The 19354-nt window shown below is 39.6% G+C and overlaps 2 protein-coding genes across 6 annotated transcripts in view; both read right to left on the minus strand.

Annotated features, from left to right (window-relative positions):
- Nucleotides 1–2816: 2816 nt before the first annotated feature.
- On the minus strand, nucleotides 2817–8777 carry tmem81 (transmembrane protein 81). The gene is made up of 2 exons (XM_062978566.1): nucleotides 6850–8777; nucleotides 2817–4131 (listed from the first exon to the last, which is right to left on the minus strand). The coding sequence occupies exon 2, from the start codon at nucleotides 3860–3862 to the stop codon at nucleotides 3062–3064; it is 801 nt and encodes a 266-aa protein (XP_062834636.1). The 5' UTR covers nucleotides 3863–4131; nucleotides 6850–8777; the 3' UTR covers nucleotides 2817–3061.
- Nucleotides 8778–10728: 1951 nt separating this feature from the next.
- Nucleotides 10729–19354, minus strand: part of rbbp5 (RB binding protein 5, histone lysine methyltransferase complex subunit) — a 44826-nt gene continuing 36200 nt past the window's right edge. For 3 of the 5 annotated variants that reach the window (XM_008109619.3, XM_016993260.2, XM_008109622.3), the window contains exon 14: nucleotides 10729–12283. In XM_008109619.3, coding sequence (XP_008107826.3) covers nucleotides 12255–12283 — 29 coding nt within the window. In that variant the 3' untranslated portion in view covers nucleotides 10729–12254. The remainder of the gene's footprint in view (nucleotides 12284–19354) is intronic. The other 2 variants (XM_008109621.3, XM_016993259.2) reach the window with 1 other exon arrangement.

Here is a 19354-nt window from a genome sequence, read left to right on the forward strand (position 1 = left end):
AACTAAAGAATGTTTATTTTCTGGACTGCAGCTCTCATCATCACATGACTCCCATGGCTGAATTCTAAATCAGAAAATTCTTACTGTGCATCTGCCATCAGATCACTGGGTGCTTTCTGATTAGCCACTCTTCTCCAGAATAAGGGTTTTTTTATCTGCAATATGAACAATACTGATACTGCCATACATTTGTATTTTATAACCTTGAATGAACTATACATGTTAAGCATTATTAATTGAAAGGATTGCCATAATTATAGATAATGTTTGGTTGGAGGCAGAGAAGAAGAAGTAGATTTGTGGATAAAAAGACTATGAAATCAATTCTGATTCTGAAAAAAAAGTCTTGGGCTGAGATTGCAGTCCTAAATACATTTGCTTCTGAGCAAATATGCATGCCACTAAAGATGTATTCATCTCATATACAAAAAAACATTGCACACCACTACAATACCAAAAATGAAGGAATGCTTGCAAAACTGCAATCGACCCATTGTGTGTGTCTAAAAGTTTTCCATTCCTAATCTAAGATTTTCTGATATAGGTTTGCATTGCCTTGCTATGTATGCAGAAGGCTCTTCTGTGAGACTAAACCCTATCATGCATTCTTGTGAATGCACAAAAAGTGGAAGTTGATCCCCTTTTAAGTCGGGGAGATCAAAAGGAAATGTTGCAGTATTTTTCCGTTTGTAATTGTTTCCATTGCAATTTTTACTTATAACAGTATTTAAAAAGCCAAATGAATAAATAACCCTAAGTGCAATAATCCTAGTAAATACCAAGGTATCTATCACTTTGGTTTTCCATATTCCTTTTTTACTTTTTGCTCATGTTTGCACCCATTTTTCAATATGTTTGCATCAATTTATGTCCACTTTTTAAAAAAGTATGGACTATTTTACCTACCTTCCTTTAAATACACCTGGTGTTGAATAGTTTTCAGTCAGAGTATCAATATGTGTTATGCCATATCTGGTAATTTATTTGAAATCATTCCTTCTTTCTCACTTGTGAGAGCAATTCAGTGGCCACTAGCAACACTTATGAAGGCTACAACAATGTCCACTCATTCAGTTGTATTTTACACACACCTAACAAACACTTTCCAGACTTTAAAACCCATAATGCACACTCTAGTGATGGTATATCATTTCTAGAGATTGGAATGTTATGTTTGAACTATACCTTGTATTATGCTCGAAACATGGCCATCAACTCCAACCAATTCTGAATGGACTTGGTTATTCATTCCAGGTACTGCCAACTAGTTTGACACAAGCTGAATGTAGGTCTCAGTAGTTCTTAGGAAGGGATCACCAGAGCCACTACCATGAACAAAACTGGTTTGGACTCATAGGCTTTTGATGTCTATACAACTTTCTGCCTTTGCTGAATAAACACTTTTGAGCTTGGCTTCACTTGCAAAGCTACCACAACCACTTGTAAACAAAACTCTGTTGCCTCTTCTACTCTGGTTTTCACCATACAGGAAATGGGAACAAAACCTTTTCAGTAACTTTGTTGTACACTATTTTTTTAAAGAAATCAAAAAACAAGGATAGAATGCAAGCATTGTAAGCCATTATTAATATTATTTGTTGGCTACATAGCACGCAGTTCTGAAATAAAGATCTCTAATAACTTCAACAAACGTCTCTGGTGTGAGTTATTTCCAAGCAGGTTTGAACATGGGTAGGCTATAATAATAATAATAATAATAATAATAATAATAATAATGATAATAATAACAACAACAACAACAACAACAACAACAATAACAACAACAACAACAACTTTATTCTTATACCCCGCCCCATCTCCCCGAAGGGACTCGGGGCGGCTTACATGGGGCCTTGCCCAGACACAGCAATATAGAAGCAAAAACAACAATAAAACAAATTACACAACAATAAAACATCAGCATCGATAAAAACAATCATAGGATATGAGGATGATTTGAAGAAGAGGGGGGAAATGGAATCAGAATAACACGGCAAGGATAAATCTGGCAAGACAATACAAACATGAAGTGCAAATATAACAAGTATTTGCCCAAACAAGCAGAGAGAAACTTATAAAATGTGTAGTGTTGACATAAATACTTGCACCAATGTTTCTTAAGCTACCTGATGTGGAAGACTGGCAGTTTCCCCATGTTAAAATAACGTATTTATACTTATTGACAACTATTGTTCCTTTCATTCATGGAAGTTCTCAGTGGACCAGAAGCATATGCCACTGGCACTAGTCCACAGACCACTAGCAGAATTGACTTCTGCAACTCCCTTCTCTTGATAACATTTAGCTTGCTTCATTGCTAGTATCTGCCATAGTTCATAGCACAGAAGCAGAACCTCCAATCTTCAGTTGCTTTTTGCATAGTATCTGAAACCAGTAAAACTCCACCTGTTTTTTTTCCTGCCGCCCAGGTGATCCTCCAGGCAACATGGTGAGGGAGAAACTATTTCTGAATTTGCCACCAGTAGGAATAGTGCTAAATGGCAGTCATAGTGGAGATTGGAGGGAGATGAATCAGGTGGAAGTTGTGCATGGTCTATAGGTGAATCTACATTGTAGAGTTAATTCAGTTTGACACCCATATGGAAGTTGCCATTTTACATATTCTTTATCTTTCTCAGCAAAACTACAATTTGCATGATTCCACAGCATTAGGCCATGGCAGTTGAAGTGATGCTAACTGCATTCTCGGTGTCAATGCACTCTTAGTTTGTGCCTTATATCTCAATATGACCTTCAGCAGACTGGGAGTGTAATATTTGGGATCAAAAGAGACCATAAATTAAATGCATACAATCTGAGATCATTTCTCTTTTATTCATAAATATGCACTATGGAGCTGATTTGGATGAGAGACAGAGTAGAAGAGTAGGATAAGGTTGGGTCCACCAGGAAGTTTTTTATAGAATAACCTTTTCATAGAAGCTCAAAAATGGAGGAACCAAATTGGAGTTATAATTTCAATGCATGGTCTAATTTATACTTATAGTGAAACTAGTAAGTACAGAAGTCATCCTATAGAAAGAATATAAGAAAGTGCATTTCATTCTTCCACGTGTTCATAGTCAGCAGGAGCTTTCAGGAGGTAATATAAAAATGTGTGCAATAAAATCCCTCCCAATGCTCCACTTCCAATGCCTACCAGAAACACAAACGCAGCTCTTTGTTGCCAAGACTTCAGTTGTTCCTCAATTGGAGCAACAGTAGCGTTCAGTTCATTTTCTTCATTCATTTCTAATTTCTGCTCTTCATTCAAGGATTTGTCAAAGTTTAGATCCACCAGACGGCCAGGAATCACACGAATGCCAACATAGATTCTCTTTACAATCTTGTACGTTTTCATGAACTGCACATCACATCTGTATGTTCCTGCATCATATTCCTCAGCAGGAGAAAAGTTAATGACAAATCCTGAACTCTTGAAAGGTTTGAAGAGAGCATCATCTGTGGTGATGATGCCTCTGGCCACCCTCCATGTATAACTAAAGCTCTGTGTCTCTGGACCAACCTCCTCTGTGTTCAGGCAGCTGAATTCAAAGGGTTTACCAACGAGGACGGTGAAGTGGACCATCCCACAAATCCAGTTGTTCAGACAGTCCACTCTCCTCTTGGAGCAATGTTGCCTTTCCCCACTCGTCGTGATTTTACATCTTTCCTCTACCTTGTAGCCCAAGCCACAGGTAGTGCTGCAGCTCGTGGAACTGATAGCAACTCTGGCGGTAGCATCGCTCAGTGGCTTGGGAATGGTGATGGGACTAGAAGGTGGTTCATCAGAAGCCATGGATATTAGTAAAAAGACAGCAAGCAATGTTCCAAGAGTAAGACTGACTTCTGCAGTTGTCATACTTGGAAAGTGCTTTGCGAATCCATACTGTAGTTCTGTTAAATAACCGTAGTGTCATAAACATTCCAGAGGTTTAAAAGAGACCTTGCTTTCTGAGCCAGATGCCTCCAACATCAGAACTCCTCAGAATACAAAGACTGTTCAAGTGATATACCGGCAAGGGAAAGAAAATTCTTCAATTGCCTGGTTAAATTATACATTTATGGCTGTCTCTGCTATTTTCGTTGGCAATAGAGAAGAGAGCCCTTGCTGAATTTATCAGGACAATGCTTAGGCATTAAAGTGTCATAATTACGAAGAATGGGAGAGATTGCAAGAGAAAGAGAGTGAGAAAAAAACATAAAGTTAGTTTATACCAATGACATTCTTCTCTTTCTTTCAGGTCTAGGTAACTGCCTATAATTTTTTAAACAGAACTTCATAAATATTCAGGTTTTTAAAATTATGATAAATCAAAGCTGTTTTGCATAATAAATAAAAGAACAAAAGAATTAGACAAAACCTCCATTATTCTAGTCTTAGGTATCTGGAAATGTTGTTGAAAAATGTTGTTGACAAAGCACCTCCCATAGCTTTTTCTGAGAAATTATTGCATCAAGACTGAGCTCATCTTCATTTTTCATTTTTAGGCAGACTACCTAATTAAGGTTTATACCATATTTCATGCAAAGATTTGTTCACTAATGCCAGTACAATTACACATGAGCAGTAGTAAGAACAAACATGAATCCCTTTGCCAAAGATTGTTTCAGATTTTACAGATTAGAACGTTTTCATTAAACTTGTATAGCTCAAATGCATTACCTTTATGACTTTTAAATTACTATTTAGATAACTGTAATGAATTTAGAAGTTTTGTATCTAATATTTACAAAGAAGTTATTTAAAAATGAAATGACTCAAAGGCTCTAAAATAGAGTGAAAATCACATTTGAAAATTACTACAGTAGAAGAAAAGTAAACCATGAGGAGCCAATCTCTACAATTCAGTAAAAGAGGCCTCATGGTAGTACATCAGTGGCAACTATATCAATTAAAGCTTTCAGTGATCAATAAACATATATCCCGAAATATCCCGAAGGTGTTGGCAGTAGGAACACTTGACATGACTATATTTTCCATGGCAAAATAGTTTTGAAAATAAATTACAGAATGACTAAACAAAGTCACAAATCAAATAACACAACCTAATAGATATTTATGGATATTGTCGGCTATTGGAGATAAAAATGAACGTCTAATACATAAAGATTTATTTGTGCAATATTCCTCCGTGCAGCAAGAGCTGGAGTGAACATTTATAAGAGACTGTGGAGCCGTTCATTTCACAAATGGTTGGGTAAGGTTTGGACACTCGGTCTGATGGAAAACTGGCATTTAAAAACTAGAGGATAATTTTGAAGCTATTTGCAAGCTGTTCTCACACTTGCTTCTGAAATGAACTTCGCCTACGGACTGTCATTAAATTGTTGTTGTTTTTTGAAGTTCAGGTAGAGTAGCACAGTAACTATCTGTATCACTAGTAACAATGCCTTATTTGCGATATGAAATTAATCAAATATATTTTTAAAAGCCACACTTCCAAAATCCTACCCATACCTTATATAATGCAATGTTTTATTAATCTAGTTTGTGGTTGACATCATGTTAACGTCTATGTCCCATAGGTATAGGTTTTCTAAGCATAGTCCTATTATGTGATAAGCGTATCTTAATAAAAATCAGAACCTGAAAATGAATTTCATCTTGCAGCCTTATCGTACTTTCTCACCACTCAAACAATCAATGTGAACTGTAGAGTTTGTCTGATCAAGTGAAAACTTTGAGTTGAGATAGTTAATGAATAAATAAATAAAATGAATGTAGAACTTGCAGTAGGATAATCAGTTACAACTTCAATATCCCATGTATTTCCAACTTCTATACAAAGCAAAATCTTGAGGCACAAAGAGGGAAGGGTTTAGATATTTAGAAAAGGTGTACCATAAAAGAACTTTGTTCTGCACTAAATCCTCTATAGTGGAGCAGTCAATTAACTCCTGCTTTTAACCTCAACTTTGAAGGAAACTTCCAAGGAGTCCTCTCCTCAAAAAATTTACAGCAACTTAGATAGCTCTTCTAAAGATATCCAAAACCTGGAAAGGATTCACTGCTTCACTGACATGAGAGCCACCAACTGCTACTGAACCCCTTAATTTTGAACACCAGCATGACTAGCAACTGGTTTAATGTTACTGCTTCATTCACAAAGAATGTATGTGTTGGAACAATAGATGTGAAGATATCATTCAGAAGGTTAAAAGCGTATCAATTTAAATTCCAAGATAAACATTTAGCATAATTAGTGCTATTTTGAGAAGATAACATAGTTCTATCAGTATCAATCTGAAATTTCTTAATCCAGTAAAGCGAGTCACCCCAATATATTTCTTCCTGGTGATTCTGAGTTGGGGGGGGGGGATAAAACTACACACAATATTTCTGTGTACTTAGAACTGAATGTCTCCAAACCACACAAATTCATAAGGCCATCTTGAACTGAGTCAGACTATTCAGACTATTGGCTCATCTAGTACAGCAATAGGAAGCCTCATTTCAGATAGAAATCTGATTATTCTGGAATTCCATAGATGACCCTTTCTCCATGATAATAATGTTTCGTGGTTTTCCAGCTTTTGTGGGGCTGTTCTTCTTTTCTAAAAGATGGAAATGACATGCAGAAGGCTTAGTTAAAAGCTTTACAATAAAATATGTGCATGTCCTTGCCATTAGCCTTTTGGCTCAAAGTACTACTGGAATGTCTCCTAGAAGTTATCTTGGGGAAAAGGCCGAATAGTAATGTAACAAGGTGGTGATGTGTATGGTCATGATTTTAAGAAAAACAAGACGGAAGTGATACTTTACAAAACGGACTTCCACATAATCTATAAAATGTTAAGTACAGTGAATTCAGAACAGTATATCAAGCACCCCAAGATGAAATATACTTTGACTGCATAGATCAGGATATTCTCCAAGCCAGCCATCTACTAGAAAGAGTAATTCGTTGCCTTGCTCTGTTCTCCATGCCCATTCTTTCCGAGACGCCAGATACATTCATTGTCATCAATCCATGATGTCACAAACCAGCCTTCTACACTCCAACTGTAGGATTGTCCTGAAAACGCCAATTATGTTCTTCTTCAGCACAGCTGGGAAGAGGTAACTCCACATTTAGCAGGGGTTGGGATTGTATCCATCACAGAGCAGGAACTTTGTTGATTTGGCCCCAGGAACAAGTCAATAAATACACCATCTCTATCTTCTGACTGGAATGTTTCATGTGTACTTCCATCAACTGATCTTATTAACACACCAACATGTGAAGAGTCAACTAAGAGACAGGGGCACCCTCATAAAGAGTTCCCAAGGCCATTACTGGGGGACACAATTTATGCTATCCGGATTGGGAGAACTAGGTGAGTTCAGTATTCAGATTCAGAACTAGCAACTGTGGAGTTGTGTTGTTCTCTTCTCAGTTAAAGCCTTCCAAAAACAGAAGTTTACAATGATCTCTCAAACATCTCTCAACAGGATTCACATACATCAGTTTAGTTCATATACCTAGCCTAGCTATGGCTATCTGGGAGTCAGGGAAGGTGACTTTTGCCAACATTTTTATGCATTTTAGCATAATGGCAATAATATAGTCTGTTCTTGCATGCATTCAGTTTGTTATTTTAGAATAGTATGACAATAGAAACTGAATCAAAAAGTATAGATGTTGTTGGTAGTGACTGGAAGAGACAAAAACAGTTGGGCAAATATGTGATGCACTGAAAATACTGGCTGTGTAAGAAGGGCAAAGATAGTACTTCTCAGAAACCCATATGGCTCTCCTTATTGCAGGACTAGTTTCAGAGCTGAAAATACTACAAAGAATAGGACTAGAGACATTAATCCTTGCCCATGGCCTAGTGGTAGGTTGCAACAATCTATCAGCCTTGTAATCATGCATTTGCATATTTTGTGTTTTCCACTGCAAGAATGATGAATGATGGCTACACCGTTAAGATGGATTGGCTGTCATGCTTATTTTTATGATGAAGTATTGCTATCTCTTTAGTACTGTATAGAAGATGGCAATGGTAAACTACTGAATTCTTTTAGCTCAAAAACAATGATGATGTTGATGACAATGACAATGGTGATAAAAAAAATAGTGCTGGAAAATGAAACTCCCAAGTTCAAAGGCAATAAGCCATTTACTAGGTATTCAATAAATGAAGCTACGGCTGCCCTGGGTTTACAAGACCTGAATAGATTTGTAGTACTCATGGAGATCTTACATTCAGATGGCCTTATGTGTGCATATGTATGGTTCTTCATGTTGCCTATGAACTCATGGCAACCCCATGAATTTGTCACATGGTTCTTTTTAACTTAGCATCACATAATAACTACTAATAAGGGAACCTAAGATACTGACTTGGCTTTCAATGATGGGTGCTTATAAGCACTGAGGGCCATTTTGCTCATGTTAAAGGATTTGCTATCAGGCTTTTGATAGTGATTAAACCTGAATGAATTATCAGTTTTCAGGGGCCATAATACATCAAGAAAACCAAGAAGGCAAGATGGTTGTCTGATGAGACACGCCCAATTAAATGCACAATTCCAGAGGCTAGCCAGTGGAGACAAAGAACTATTTTTAAACGAGCAATGCATGGAAGTGGAAGAAGACAACAGAATAGGAAGGACAAAAGACCTCTTCCAGAAAATCAGAAACATCGGAGGCAAATTTCAGGCAAAAATGGGCATGATCAAAAGCAAAGATGGCAGGGACCTAACAGAAGCTGAAGAGATCAAGAAAAGGTGGCGAGAATATACAGAAGATCTGTACAGGTAGGATAATAATATAGAGGATAGCTTTGACGGTGTGGTGAGTGAATTAGAACCAGACATCCTGAGGAGTGAGGTTAAATGGGCCTTAAGAAGCATTGCTAATAACAAGGCAACAGGAGATGACGGGATCCCAGCTGAGTTGTTTAAAATCTTGGAAGATGATGCTGTCAAGGTGATGCATGCCATATGCCAGCAAATATGGAAAACACAAGATTGGCCATCAGATTGGAAAAAATCAATTTATATCCCCATACCAAAAAAGGGAAATGCTAAAGAATGCTCAAACTTCCGTACAGTGGCACTTATTTCCCATGCCAATAAGGTAATGCTCAAGATCCTGCAAGGCAGACTCCAGCAATACATGGAGCGAGAATTGCCAGATGTCCAAGCTGGGTTCAGGAAAGGCAGAGGAACAAGAGACCAAATTGCCACTATCCGCTGGATAATGAAGGAAGCCAGGGAGTTCCAGAAAAACATCTACTTCTGCTTTATTGACTATTCTAAAGCCTTTGACTGTGTGGATCAAAATAAACTATGGCATGTTCTTGGTAGTATAGGGATACCAAGTCACCTTGTCTGTCTCCTGAGAAATCTGTATAAAGACCAAGTAGCCACAGTAAGAACAGATCACAGAACAACAGACTGGTTCAAGATTGGGAAAGGAGTACGGCAGGGCTGCATACTTTCACCCTACCTATTCAACTTGTACGCAGAACACATCATGCGACGTGTGGGGCTTGACAAATCCAAGGCCGGAGTTAAAATTGCTGGAAGAAACCTTAGGTATGCAGATGATACCACTCTGATGGCCGAAAGTGAGGAAGAGCTGAGGAGCCTTATCACCAGGGTGAAAGAAGAAAGTGCAAAAGCTGAGTTGCAGTTAAACATGAAGAAAACCAAGATCATGGCAACTACACCTATTGATAACTAGCAAATAGAAGGAGAAAACGTGGAGGCAGTGACAGACTTTATATTTTTAGGCGCGAAGATCACTGCAGATGCAGACTGCAGCCAGGAAATCAGAAGACATTTACTTCTTGGGAGGAGAGCAATGGCCAACCTTGACAAAATAGTGAAGAGCAGAGACATCACACTGGCAACAAAGGTCCGCTTAGTCAAAGCAATGGTATTCCTCATAGTAACTTATGGTTGTGAGAGCTGGACCATAAGGAAGGCTGAACGAAGGAAAATAGATGCTTTTGAACTTTGGTGCTGGAGGAAAATCCTGAGAGTGCCTTGGACCGCAAGAAGATCCAACCAGACCATCAAGGATATTAGAGGCAACGTTGAAGTATTTTGGCCATATCATAAGGAGACACGAAAGCTTGGAAAAGATCATGATGCTGGGGAAAATGGAAGGAAAAAGGAAGAGAGGCCGACCAAGGGTGAGATGGATGGATGGTATCCTTGAAGTGACTGGCTTGACCTTGAAGGAGATGGGGGTGGCAACGGCTGACAGGGAGCTCTGGCATGGACTGGTCCATGAGGTCACGAAGAGTTGGAAACGACTATACGACTGAGAGAGAGAGAATACATCAAGTTTCCTATGTCCAGATATTTTTTTATTAAGATCAGTACTGTGTTGCTTAGGGTTAGTTTTGGTTAGTACTTGGATGGGAAACCACTGATACCAAGTTCTGTAGGCTATATTTCAGAAGAATGAAATGGCAGACAACCTCTACATTTTCCATGTCCTAAAGTCAACAGACAACTTGAAGTCACAATAATTCAGACAATATATTTCTTGGACTGTATCACTTAACTGACGTATTTCCATGATCCAGGCTGGTTGCAATGCAAAATAGAATAATGTGAACTTAAGAATAATGGTGGCACCTGGTTTAAGCCAACATATGTGGAGATCATTACCAATATTAGGAGATAATTTCTATTTTAACTGTTTTCTCAAGCAAAGCATTTTTCTGGCTTGCTTAACTAAAGTGATTGAAAAGACATGTCCAACAAAAAAGGACAGCTTGTAATATAAGAAATAAACATACCTCTTTATTTACAAACACATAAGCTAGTATCACAGCAGTACTTTACAGAAAACCAACAAGCAGTTGTTATGTCAGGTTTTGTACAAACTCCAAGAATATCAGAAGAATTTTAGGAACAGAAAAAACATGTATACTGAATGGGAGAAATAATGCAGGGATCTATCATACCACACGTTTTGTCCCAAGCAGCCCTCTATTCTTTGGATGGATTGGCAGGCTATGTGGCACAATTGTACACAGAAGGACTGTATTGAAGTATTTGTGGTTAGAGATGCCATAAATTATACCAGAAAATATAGGGACCAATTCACAGTTTCATTAGAAGAGGAACTCAACAGATCGGGTGGGACTTCCTGTAAGCAAAATTGCTACACCGCCCCCCCCCCCCCCCCTGCAAAAAAGTCTGCAATTTGAGGCTTATTTGTTCTGCAATATACTCTTTTAACCACTAGGCTAGTTGTAGAAATCTCATGTTCTATTCTGGAGAAAACATTATTTTAAAACATGATTAATATGATTTTAGATTGAACTGAAAATGCAAATGCAACCTTTTCAAATATTTGGCCAGCAACAAAACTTAAATCTCTTGATGGGACACAAGAGTAAAAGCACACACAAATCAAAACTCCCCTCATTATGTTTCCACGTTCTGTCCGAGGCACATTTGTCACCTCTGAGAAGACATTAGTTCTTCCTGCATGTTCTGGAGTAGTGGAAAGGAGAAAAGGCATTTCTGGGTCATGGGTGATACTAGGAAATATAATGAGCTGATGAGTGAGATGCGTTGCTCTATATTCTGTTTCTTTTGTCTGGATAAATGGCTGCTTCTCTCACCCTCTCCTTTGTTCTTGCAATCAGCATCAGTTTCCTGTAACACCTTTATAACCCTGTCATCCTACTGGGCTCATTGGGATTCCAAGTGTCTATTCCAAACCTTCAAAAAGTAGGTCAGCTTGGAAAGCAATGAGCGATACAAGGGACATCTAAGCATTAATAGCATGCCTACAAAAACACTGCAAGCCCAAGTGTATAACAGAGAAAATAATGATGCACCAAGTAATTTTTTCAATTAGAAACAATTCATTAGCAATGTGCTGAGATCCACAACAGAATGGCAGGTCTTTAGTGTTCAGCCTCTTGAGAATAATATGCAGCAGAAACTATGAAAAGGTCGTAACTCAAAGGAAGGTGTCTTGTACTTTGTACTTTGGGAAATTTTAAGTGGACTAATAACAAAAAATATTTTCCTATCCTCAGATTCTGTACAGATCTTTTTTCCTGAAAGTCAACCTGTTCATTCATTGTTCACAAGAAAGGATCAGGGAGAAAGATTTTTCTCTTCCATAATTTTGCTTCTTTTCAAAAACTGATTCCTGTGTACATAGGCAGCCAGGCCACTTGTCCTTGCCATAAAGTCAGTCCATTATCTGACTGAATATTTTGTCTTTATTCAATATTGTTATACCACTGCAGGAAATAAGGATCAATGTAGAAGGGGCAGGGTATCTTCATAACAGCTCTGAGATTCCACCACCTGCTAAAAGAAACAGAACAAAAGAAAAGAGCCAAAATATTACATCTGTATCACACTATTTTCAGTAGGGCTCTGATATTTGCAAGATGCTACAAAAATACACACACACACACACACACACACACACACACAAAATGGATGCAAAGGTGCCAAGGGGAAGCATTTTTCCAACATGGGTATGTTGTGTTTCTTTTTCCTTTTAGAATTCTGCATCAAATTAAAGTAATTCCACAACTTAACTAGTTTATGGATAAATTCAGAACATTCCCTTGGCTGGGATTTCTGCAGACTTACCTGGATGAAGCTCAGAAACGAATGAATACAGAGTGTTTAGCTATTAAGCAAACTTGGTGTGCTGTCCCTGAGAACAGGGGAGGAACAACTGAAAAGCAGCTTAGTGGGAAGCTTTAGGCAGTGATTTCAGCACAGGATCATTTTATTACCTGTGTTCTGTGCAAGATTTAATTTTTCTAGGATAGAACACAATTTAAAACAGTTTTCACAAAGTGAAGCCTTGCATACTGAAAACAAACTTGTGTTTTTCTCTGAATATCACTATACACATATTAAAGGTAGTTTGATCTGAGAAACTCTTGAATCTCAAAACAAAAAGACAACCCTGTCAGAGATGTGTTTGATGCTTCATTCTCTCACGGGAGGAGTTGAGAGTCGAAGATGTCTTGGAATAATTTCAGTCAACCGAGTTTGGCAGAGGCAGAGTCACAGGAGAGAAAGCTTATATACCATCTAAAATAGTGTCTAAGATTCAAAATGGGACCTGTCAGACTTCAACTAAAAAACTTCCCATTCAAAGTCAACAGAATCAAAACAATATGTTTTACCCAGTATTTTGGTTGCAGTTTTTCCTTGGGAAAGTTTGAATTATAACATTGCTAATAGTAGCTTGGGTATGGACCAGCAGTATATCTAATCTACATAAATTTGATATCCAGAAGGCAACAGTACATTTTTTAAAGCACAGTCCATTTTACTGAAAACCAGGCCCTACACCCTAAAAGTGTCAGATCCAGTCTGATCTTGGAAGATTAGCACTGATAGTCCTGGTTAGTATTAGAATAGGAGACCACCCAACAAATACCAGGTATTATAAGATGTATTTCATACACCTCTGAGTATTCCTTCCGAAGAAAACCTTATGAAATTCATAGGGTCGCCATTAGGCATCAGTTGTCTTGAAGACATGCACACATACATAGGGCTCACAATAAAGTCAGGCACCTATGCATACCATTCCTCTTATTAGTGCTTCATGTGCATAGGTGCTTGACTTTATTTTGAGTCCTATGTATGTGTAATATTAAAGTGAGATATCGTTTTCTGACCTGCAGTATTTTAAACATTGTCACGTCACACCATCTTTATTAAATTCTTACAGGGCAGCTCAACAAATCAGTTTCATAGAGAAAGACTTGTAGCCTCCCGCTATCAAGCCCCGATTTAGCTTATTAAACCTATTGAAAAGCATACACTATACAGATGCTAAATGGTGAAGACCAGGCAGGCAATGTCCTAAGCATCTTTCAATAACAACAAAGAATATCTCAGGCCTAGATTATGAAAAGCAGTACAGCTCTTCCATGTTAATGGGGCATGCCTTGCACAGGTAAGTTTTCCAGGTACAACTGTTGGATCCAAATCTAACAGAAGGTATGCCAAAGCATCAACTGACGTTGACACCAGAAGGAAGAGGTTATTTTGTTCTTCCAGCAAACCAGATATAATATTGCTTGCTTTCTCACAGACTAGCTTATGATGTTGTATCACCTATGTAATGCTTCCTAAAGCTACAGAGATTTCACAGTTGCAAGCACTTAAAAGAAGTCCAGAAAATTACATTAAAAATATCTGGCAACTAACTGCATTCTGCCCAGGTTCAAGTATGTTTACATGCCCAGAAATAAACAGACAAAGATGGAGCAAATACTCCATAAAATTCCTCACTGATTTATAGACAACATAAAATTATTAATTCAGAAAGTGTGGAACATGGTGCTATTTAATATCGATCTCATTTATATCTAGCAACAAGAGTGATTATTTTCCTTTTTTTCTTTTAAGAACTTATATAATGTTGAGTACTGATAAAGTACTATGAGTAACAAACCTAAAATAACAATAATCTAGCAGGAAAACACTACAACAAACAAACTTCTGCCTTCGAAGGCTGCCATGTTTCGTTATTATATCATTTGTAAGAAAAATCCAATAGAGGTATTAATATAATAAAAGCAATATAAGTAGGAGAAGAGCAGGAAGGACAACGAGCAAGCTGGGTAATACTGGATCAGCAGTGAGGGAAAGGAAGGTTTTTGGTTTTTTTATAAAAAAACTCAATTCTGGAAATAATAAAATCCACAGCAACAGCTACTGTGTTTCAAGGATGTACAAAACTGTGTGCTTATGTCAAATTTAAATTTCTATTTCACCTAACAATTTTGCAGAAAAAAATAACAAATACCATTTTACATTCCCTGTACATTCATTTCCTCCCAACTCCCTGTTTGACAGATCAGAACCTCTTTACAATCTGTATAATAGATCAGAAGAGTAAAATATGGGCACAGATACACTGCAACAATGCAATTCTGTAAGCACAGAAAAGAAGCAAAAAGTTCAAGATGTTGGAGAAATGTTAGGTCTTTTGTCATTTACTAATAAATAATATCACAGAATTTGCTCAGGTTAGGTAAGCTAAGAGCAATCTTGTTGCAATATTCTTTGAAACAGAGTTTCTATCAAAGACAGCACTGTCCAGACAGCATTTTCTTCTACCAGGTAGTGGAAACAAACCTGTAGAAAAATAAATAATTCCTTTGTCAGGAATGTTGTTTCCAAGCAGGAGTGAGGAAATTTGTGACATTCTGACATCAGTCTTGTTAATACATTGATTGCTTCCTTGACTAGTGAAGAAATGCTGACTTTGGTTTTTTGCCTCATGGTGCAGCTTTTCTATAGGGTGCCATTTTGTTAATCCTTTCTTTCTATACATTGTCCTCTTGGGGTTATATCTGAGAACTACATACATACTTTTTAGTGTTTTAGTGGACCTCCCCACCCATTATTTTAAGTTGGATAATAAAGAGCATGTGTACCAAATATGGTCCAGATTATTCAAGCCACGTAGGCAGGTTGTATGGATGGATGGTGGGGAACTGCCATTGAAGTCGGAAACTACAGATAGCCCAAAATACAGTAACAAAGTACTGACTGACAGAGCATATGGGTCTTAAACAACCAGTACTGAGTGTGCAGTTTGTGTCTGGCTTTAATGCATGGTTCTGTTGGTGACATTTAAACCTCTAAATGGTTTGGGAGCTCAGTATTTGAATAGGCATCTATCCTTCCATATACTTTCTAGAAGGCTAAGGTTTGCAAGAGGAGCCCTTCTATGAATGATCCACCAGTCAGAGTAAAATCACGTGGAAGATGGACACCTCAACTGTGAAATGCCTCACCTGGAAATTCTAATGGGCATCAGAAACACCTCCAATAGCGTTTCCACATTTCCTTATTTATTTTTTTAGCTTCAGGAATTTTAGCAGCATTTTAGTCTTCCTGTCTTAGAGTGCCCCCTCCTGTTTCCTGTGCATTTTTTAAAAGATCCTGATATGTTACCTTTGTGTGTGTATCTAGAAATTTGGAAATTCAACACAAAAGTAGCCACTGCAACTTGAGTAGCAATCAAAATCATTCTTTCAAGTTTTTAAGCATCTACTATGATGTTCCAGGGAGTTACTGCATGTTCCATTTTCTTCTTTTCTGAAAAACCTACGGTTTCATTTTCAGCTTTTGAGTTTGAAATTGAAAGCTGCAAATTAAATAACAATCAAAACCATCTTAGATCTTTGAGGCATATTTTATGACTTCCTGATGAGTTGTAATTAACTTTGTTTTGGCTTCTAGTACGTTCCGAGTTTCAAATTTCAGCATAAAACTCGGCTTTTCACATTTTGAGGGCTCACGCCCTGATGGCTGTTAGACAGGGCAACATTCTCTTTATTGTTATAGCTTTGTCATGAGGAAACACGTGCATCTAAATTGTATTCTGGCTCAGAGAACACATTTCAAAGCAAAAATACAGTGTCCCCTCACTTTTCACGGGGGCTAGGTGTCAAGGACAGAACGCCACAAGATTCAAAGTAACAGAGTTTATTAGATTACAGAACTCAAAAATGCCCGTAAGAACACAAGGGCCAGGCAGTTTTTGCCTTTAGGAGCAAAAAGGGACAAAAGTAAATGTTCAAAAGATAAACCGGATTAAACCGGAGTTTAATCCGGGTAAAAACAAACTGCTTGCTTCAGCCTAGGTATTAACAGAACGAAAGCCAAGGAACAAAAGATACAAAGAATGCAACTAATTGGCAGCAGATTCCTCTCTGCTGCCAGCACTGTGCTTAGAGTAACTTGCGTCGCTCCCACACACACACAGTAGACAGGATCTCCAACACGAACAATTCAGCCAAGGATTGTAGAAGTAGAGTAGACCAGTTCCGTTCCGTAGATCAAAGCCAGAAGCAGACGTTTGTAGTTTTTCCAAGTCCAAGAAGGGGGGAAGACAAGCCGTGGTCAGTTCAGTCCGGGTTCTCAAAGCAGGAGATGGCGTCCGTCAGAAAGACGACGGAAGGTCAAGCTAATAAGAGTAAGCACAGGTTTGCACAAACAAATGCCCACACAATCCCTCCCGCCGTCTGACCTTGGATTCCAATCAACTTACGTCTCAGCACAGGAAAGCACACAAGTCTTCAGGGAAGCGTCCCACACACACACACGGATCCCAAGCGTTTGCCCAGATTACCTTGCCCGACGCAATTTGCAATTGCTCCCAAGCCCCATTTTATGCCAGTTACAAATCTTCATCACTGTCAGCTGTCCTCCTTAACCCGGGCGTTTCCTCATCACTTTCCTCGTCAGAGCTGGAACACCTCTGACTACGCCCAACAGCATCTCCAGCTGTGGATCCCGTCCCATCCCTCCAGCTAAGCCATGGGTCTAATCCTGAAGGTCCCCATTCATCTTCTGCCCCATCATGGCCAGTGGCCCCCAATTCCTCCCTTACCCGAGTCCAATCCATCTCATCCTCCTCTGAGCTAACCAGCCCCTCCTCCATTCTCTCCGTAAACCCTTCGAAAGATTCTTCGTCAGATGGTGCTGCAAATATGTCTCGCAGTCTTTTTCTCTCTCGCTCCTCGAGAGTATCTGACTCCCGAGGAGTCTTACGCCCACGTCTGTCAGTAACAGAGCCATGAGGCTCAATCATAACACTATCCCCTCTCACAAAGGCCTCCTCCCCCGATGGCGGAGAAGTGGCAGTGATACCCTCCGCTATAGCACCACGACGACTAGAGGTATCAAGTTTCAACAGCGAACGATGAAAGACTGGATGGACCTTTAAACTAGACGGTAAACGCAAACGAAACGCAACGGAAGAAATCTTTTTAACGATAGGAAAGGGACCCAAATACCGAGGCGCAAACTTTCCCCCAGCCTGTTTAATATGTTTGGAAGATAACCACACCAAATCCCCTTCTTCCAACTCCTCCCCTGCCTGCCTGTGGCGGTCAGCCTGAGTCTTCTGCGTTGCCTTAGCTTCCAGCAGTAAGCGACGGGCAACATCATGCAATGCAGCCATTTCCGTAGAGCGGTACACAGGGTCCGAAGAGACCACATTGGTCGACGGCGCCACACCTCCCCGTGGGTGAAAACCATAAGTTAGCTCAAACGGCGTATGCTGACTAGATGTGTGCACCGCATTGTTGTAAGCAAATTCCGCCACCGGTAGCCACTTCACCCAAGCCGTGGGTTGATCTAAACAGAAACAACGCAGATATTGCTCTAAGAGCCCATTAACCCGTTCCGACTGTCCATCCGTTTGCGGATGAAAGGCTGAAGAAACGTTTAACTTAGTCCCCAAGCACTCATGGAAATGTTTCCAAAAGCGTGACACAAATTGCGGAGCCCTATCTGAAATAATCACCTCGGGTGCTCCGTGCAAACGATAGATGTGCTTAGTAAATAGTAAGGCCAACGTAGGGGCCGCCGGAATGGTTGAACAAGGAATAAAATGAGCCAGTTTACTAAATAAATCCACCACCACCCAAATACAAGTATAACCCCCAGACTTAGGCAAATCTGAAATGAAATCCATGGAAATGATTTGCCATGGCCTGTCCGGAACAGGTAAAGACGACAACAACCCTCTAGGGCGCCCAACAGGCGTCTTACTCTGCTGGCAAACGGCGCAGCTGTCGCAAAAGCGCAGAATATCTTGCCGCATCTTTGGCCACCAATAGCTCCTGGTAATGAGCTGCACGGTCTTGAATCTGCCAAAGTGCCCAGCCATGGGTTCGTCATGGTGGGCTCTAATCACCTCCAACCTGAGGGCCCCCACTGGTACGTAGACCTGCCCCCTGCGTACCAATACTCCGTCTTGATCTTGTAGATGCGGCAGTATGGTACGGTTACCTGCTGAGAGCAGCATCAGTTGCTCCTGTGTCCACACATCATCCCTCTGAGCCTCAAGGATCTGGTCATGTAACCCGAGCTCATTATCTACAACACACAGAGAGGCAGTAGGCAAGATGGTCTGACATACAACCTGCTCATTGGTCTTAAACTCCGGCTTGCGGGATAAAGCATCGGCCCGCAAGTTTGCCTTCCCCTCTACGAACTGCACCTTGAAGTTAAACCTGGAGAAAAACAAAGCCCATCGGATTTGACGCTGGTTTAACTTCTTTGCTGTTTGCAAGTGCTCTAAGTTCTTGTGATCAGATCTGACCACGATCTGGTGCCGTGCCCCTTCAAGCCAGTGCCGCCACACCTCAAACGCCACCTTAATCGCCAACAACTCCTTCTCCCATATGGTATAGTTCTGCTCGAAGGGTGTTAGTTGCCGCGAGTAAAATCCACAGGGACGCAAGGTCCCTGAGGAATCCTTCTGAGACAATACAGCCCCCAACGCGTAGCTAGAAGCGTCCGCTTCTACTACGAACGGTTTGTCAACATCAGGATGGGTTAGTATGTTGTCCGATTGAAAACTAGACTTAAGTTGTAGAA

The sequence above is a fragment of the Anolis carolinensis genome, chromosome 4 (genome assembly GCF_035594765.1).
Source record: "Anolis carolinensis isolate JA03-04 chromosome 4, rAnoCar3.1.pri, whole genome shotgun sequence".
NCBI lineage: Eukaryota > Metazoa > Chordata > Lepidosauria > Squamata > Dactyloidae > Anolis > Anolis carolinensis.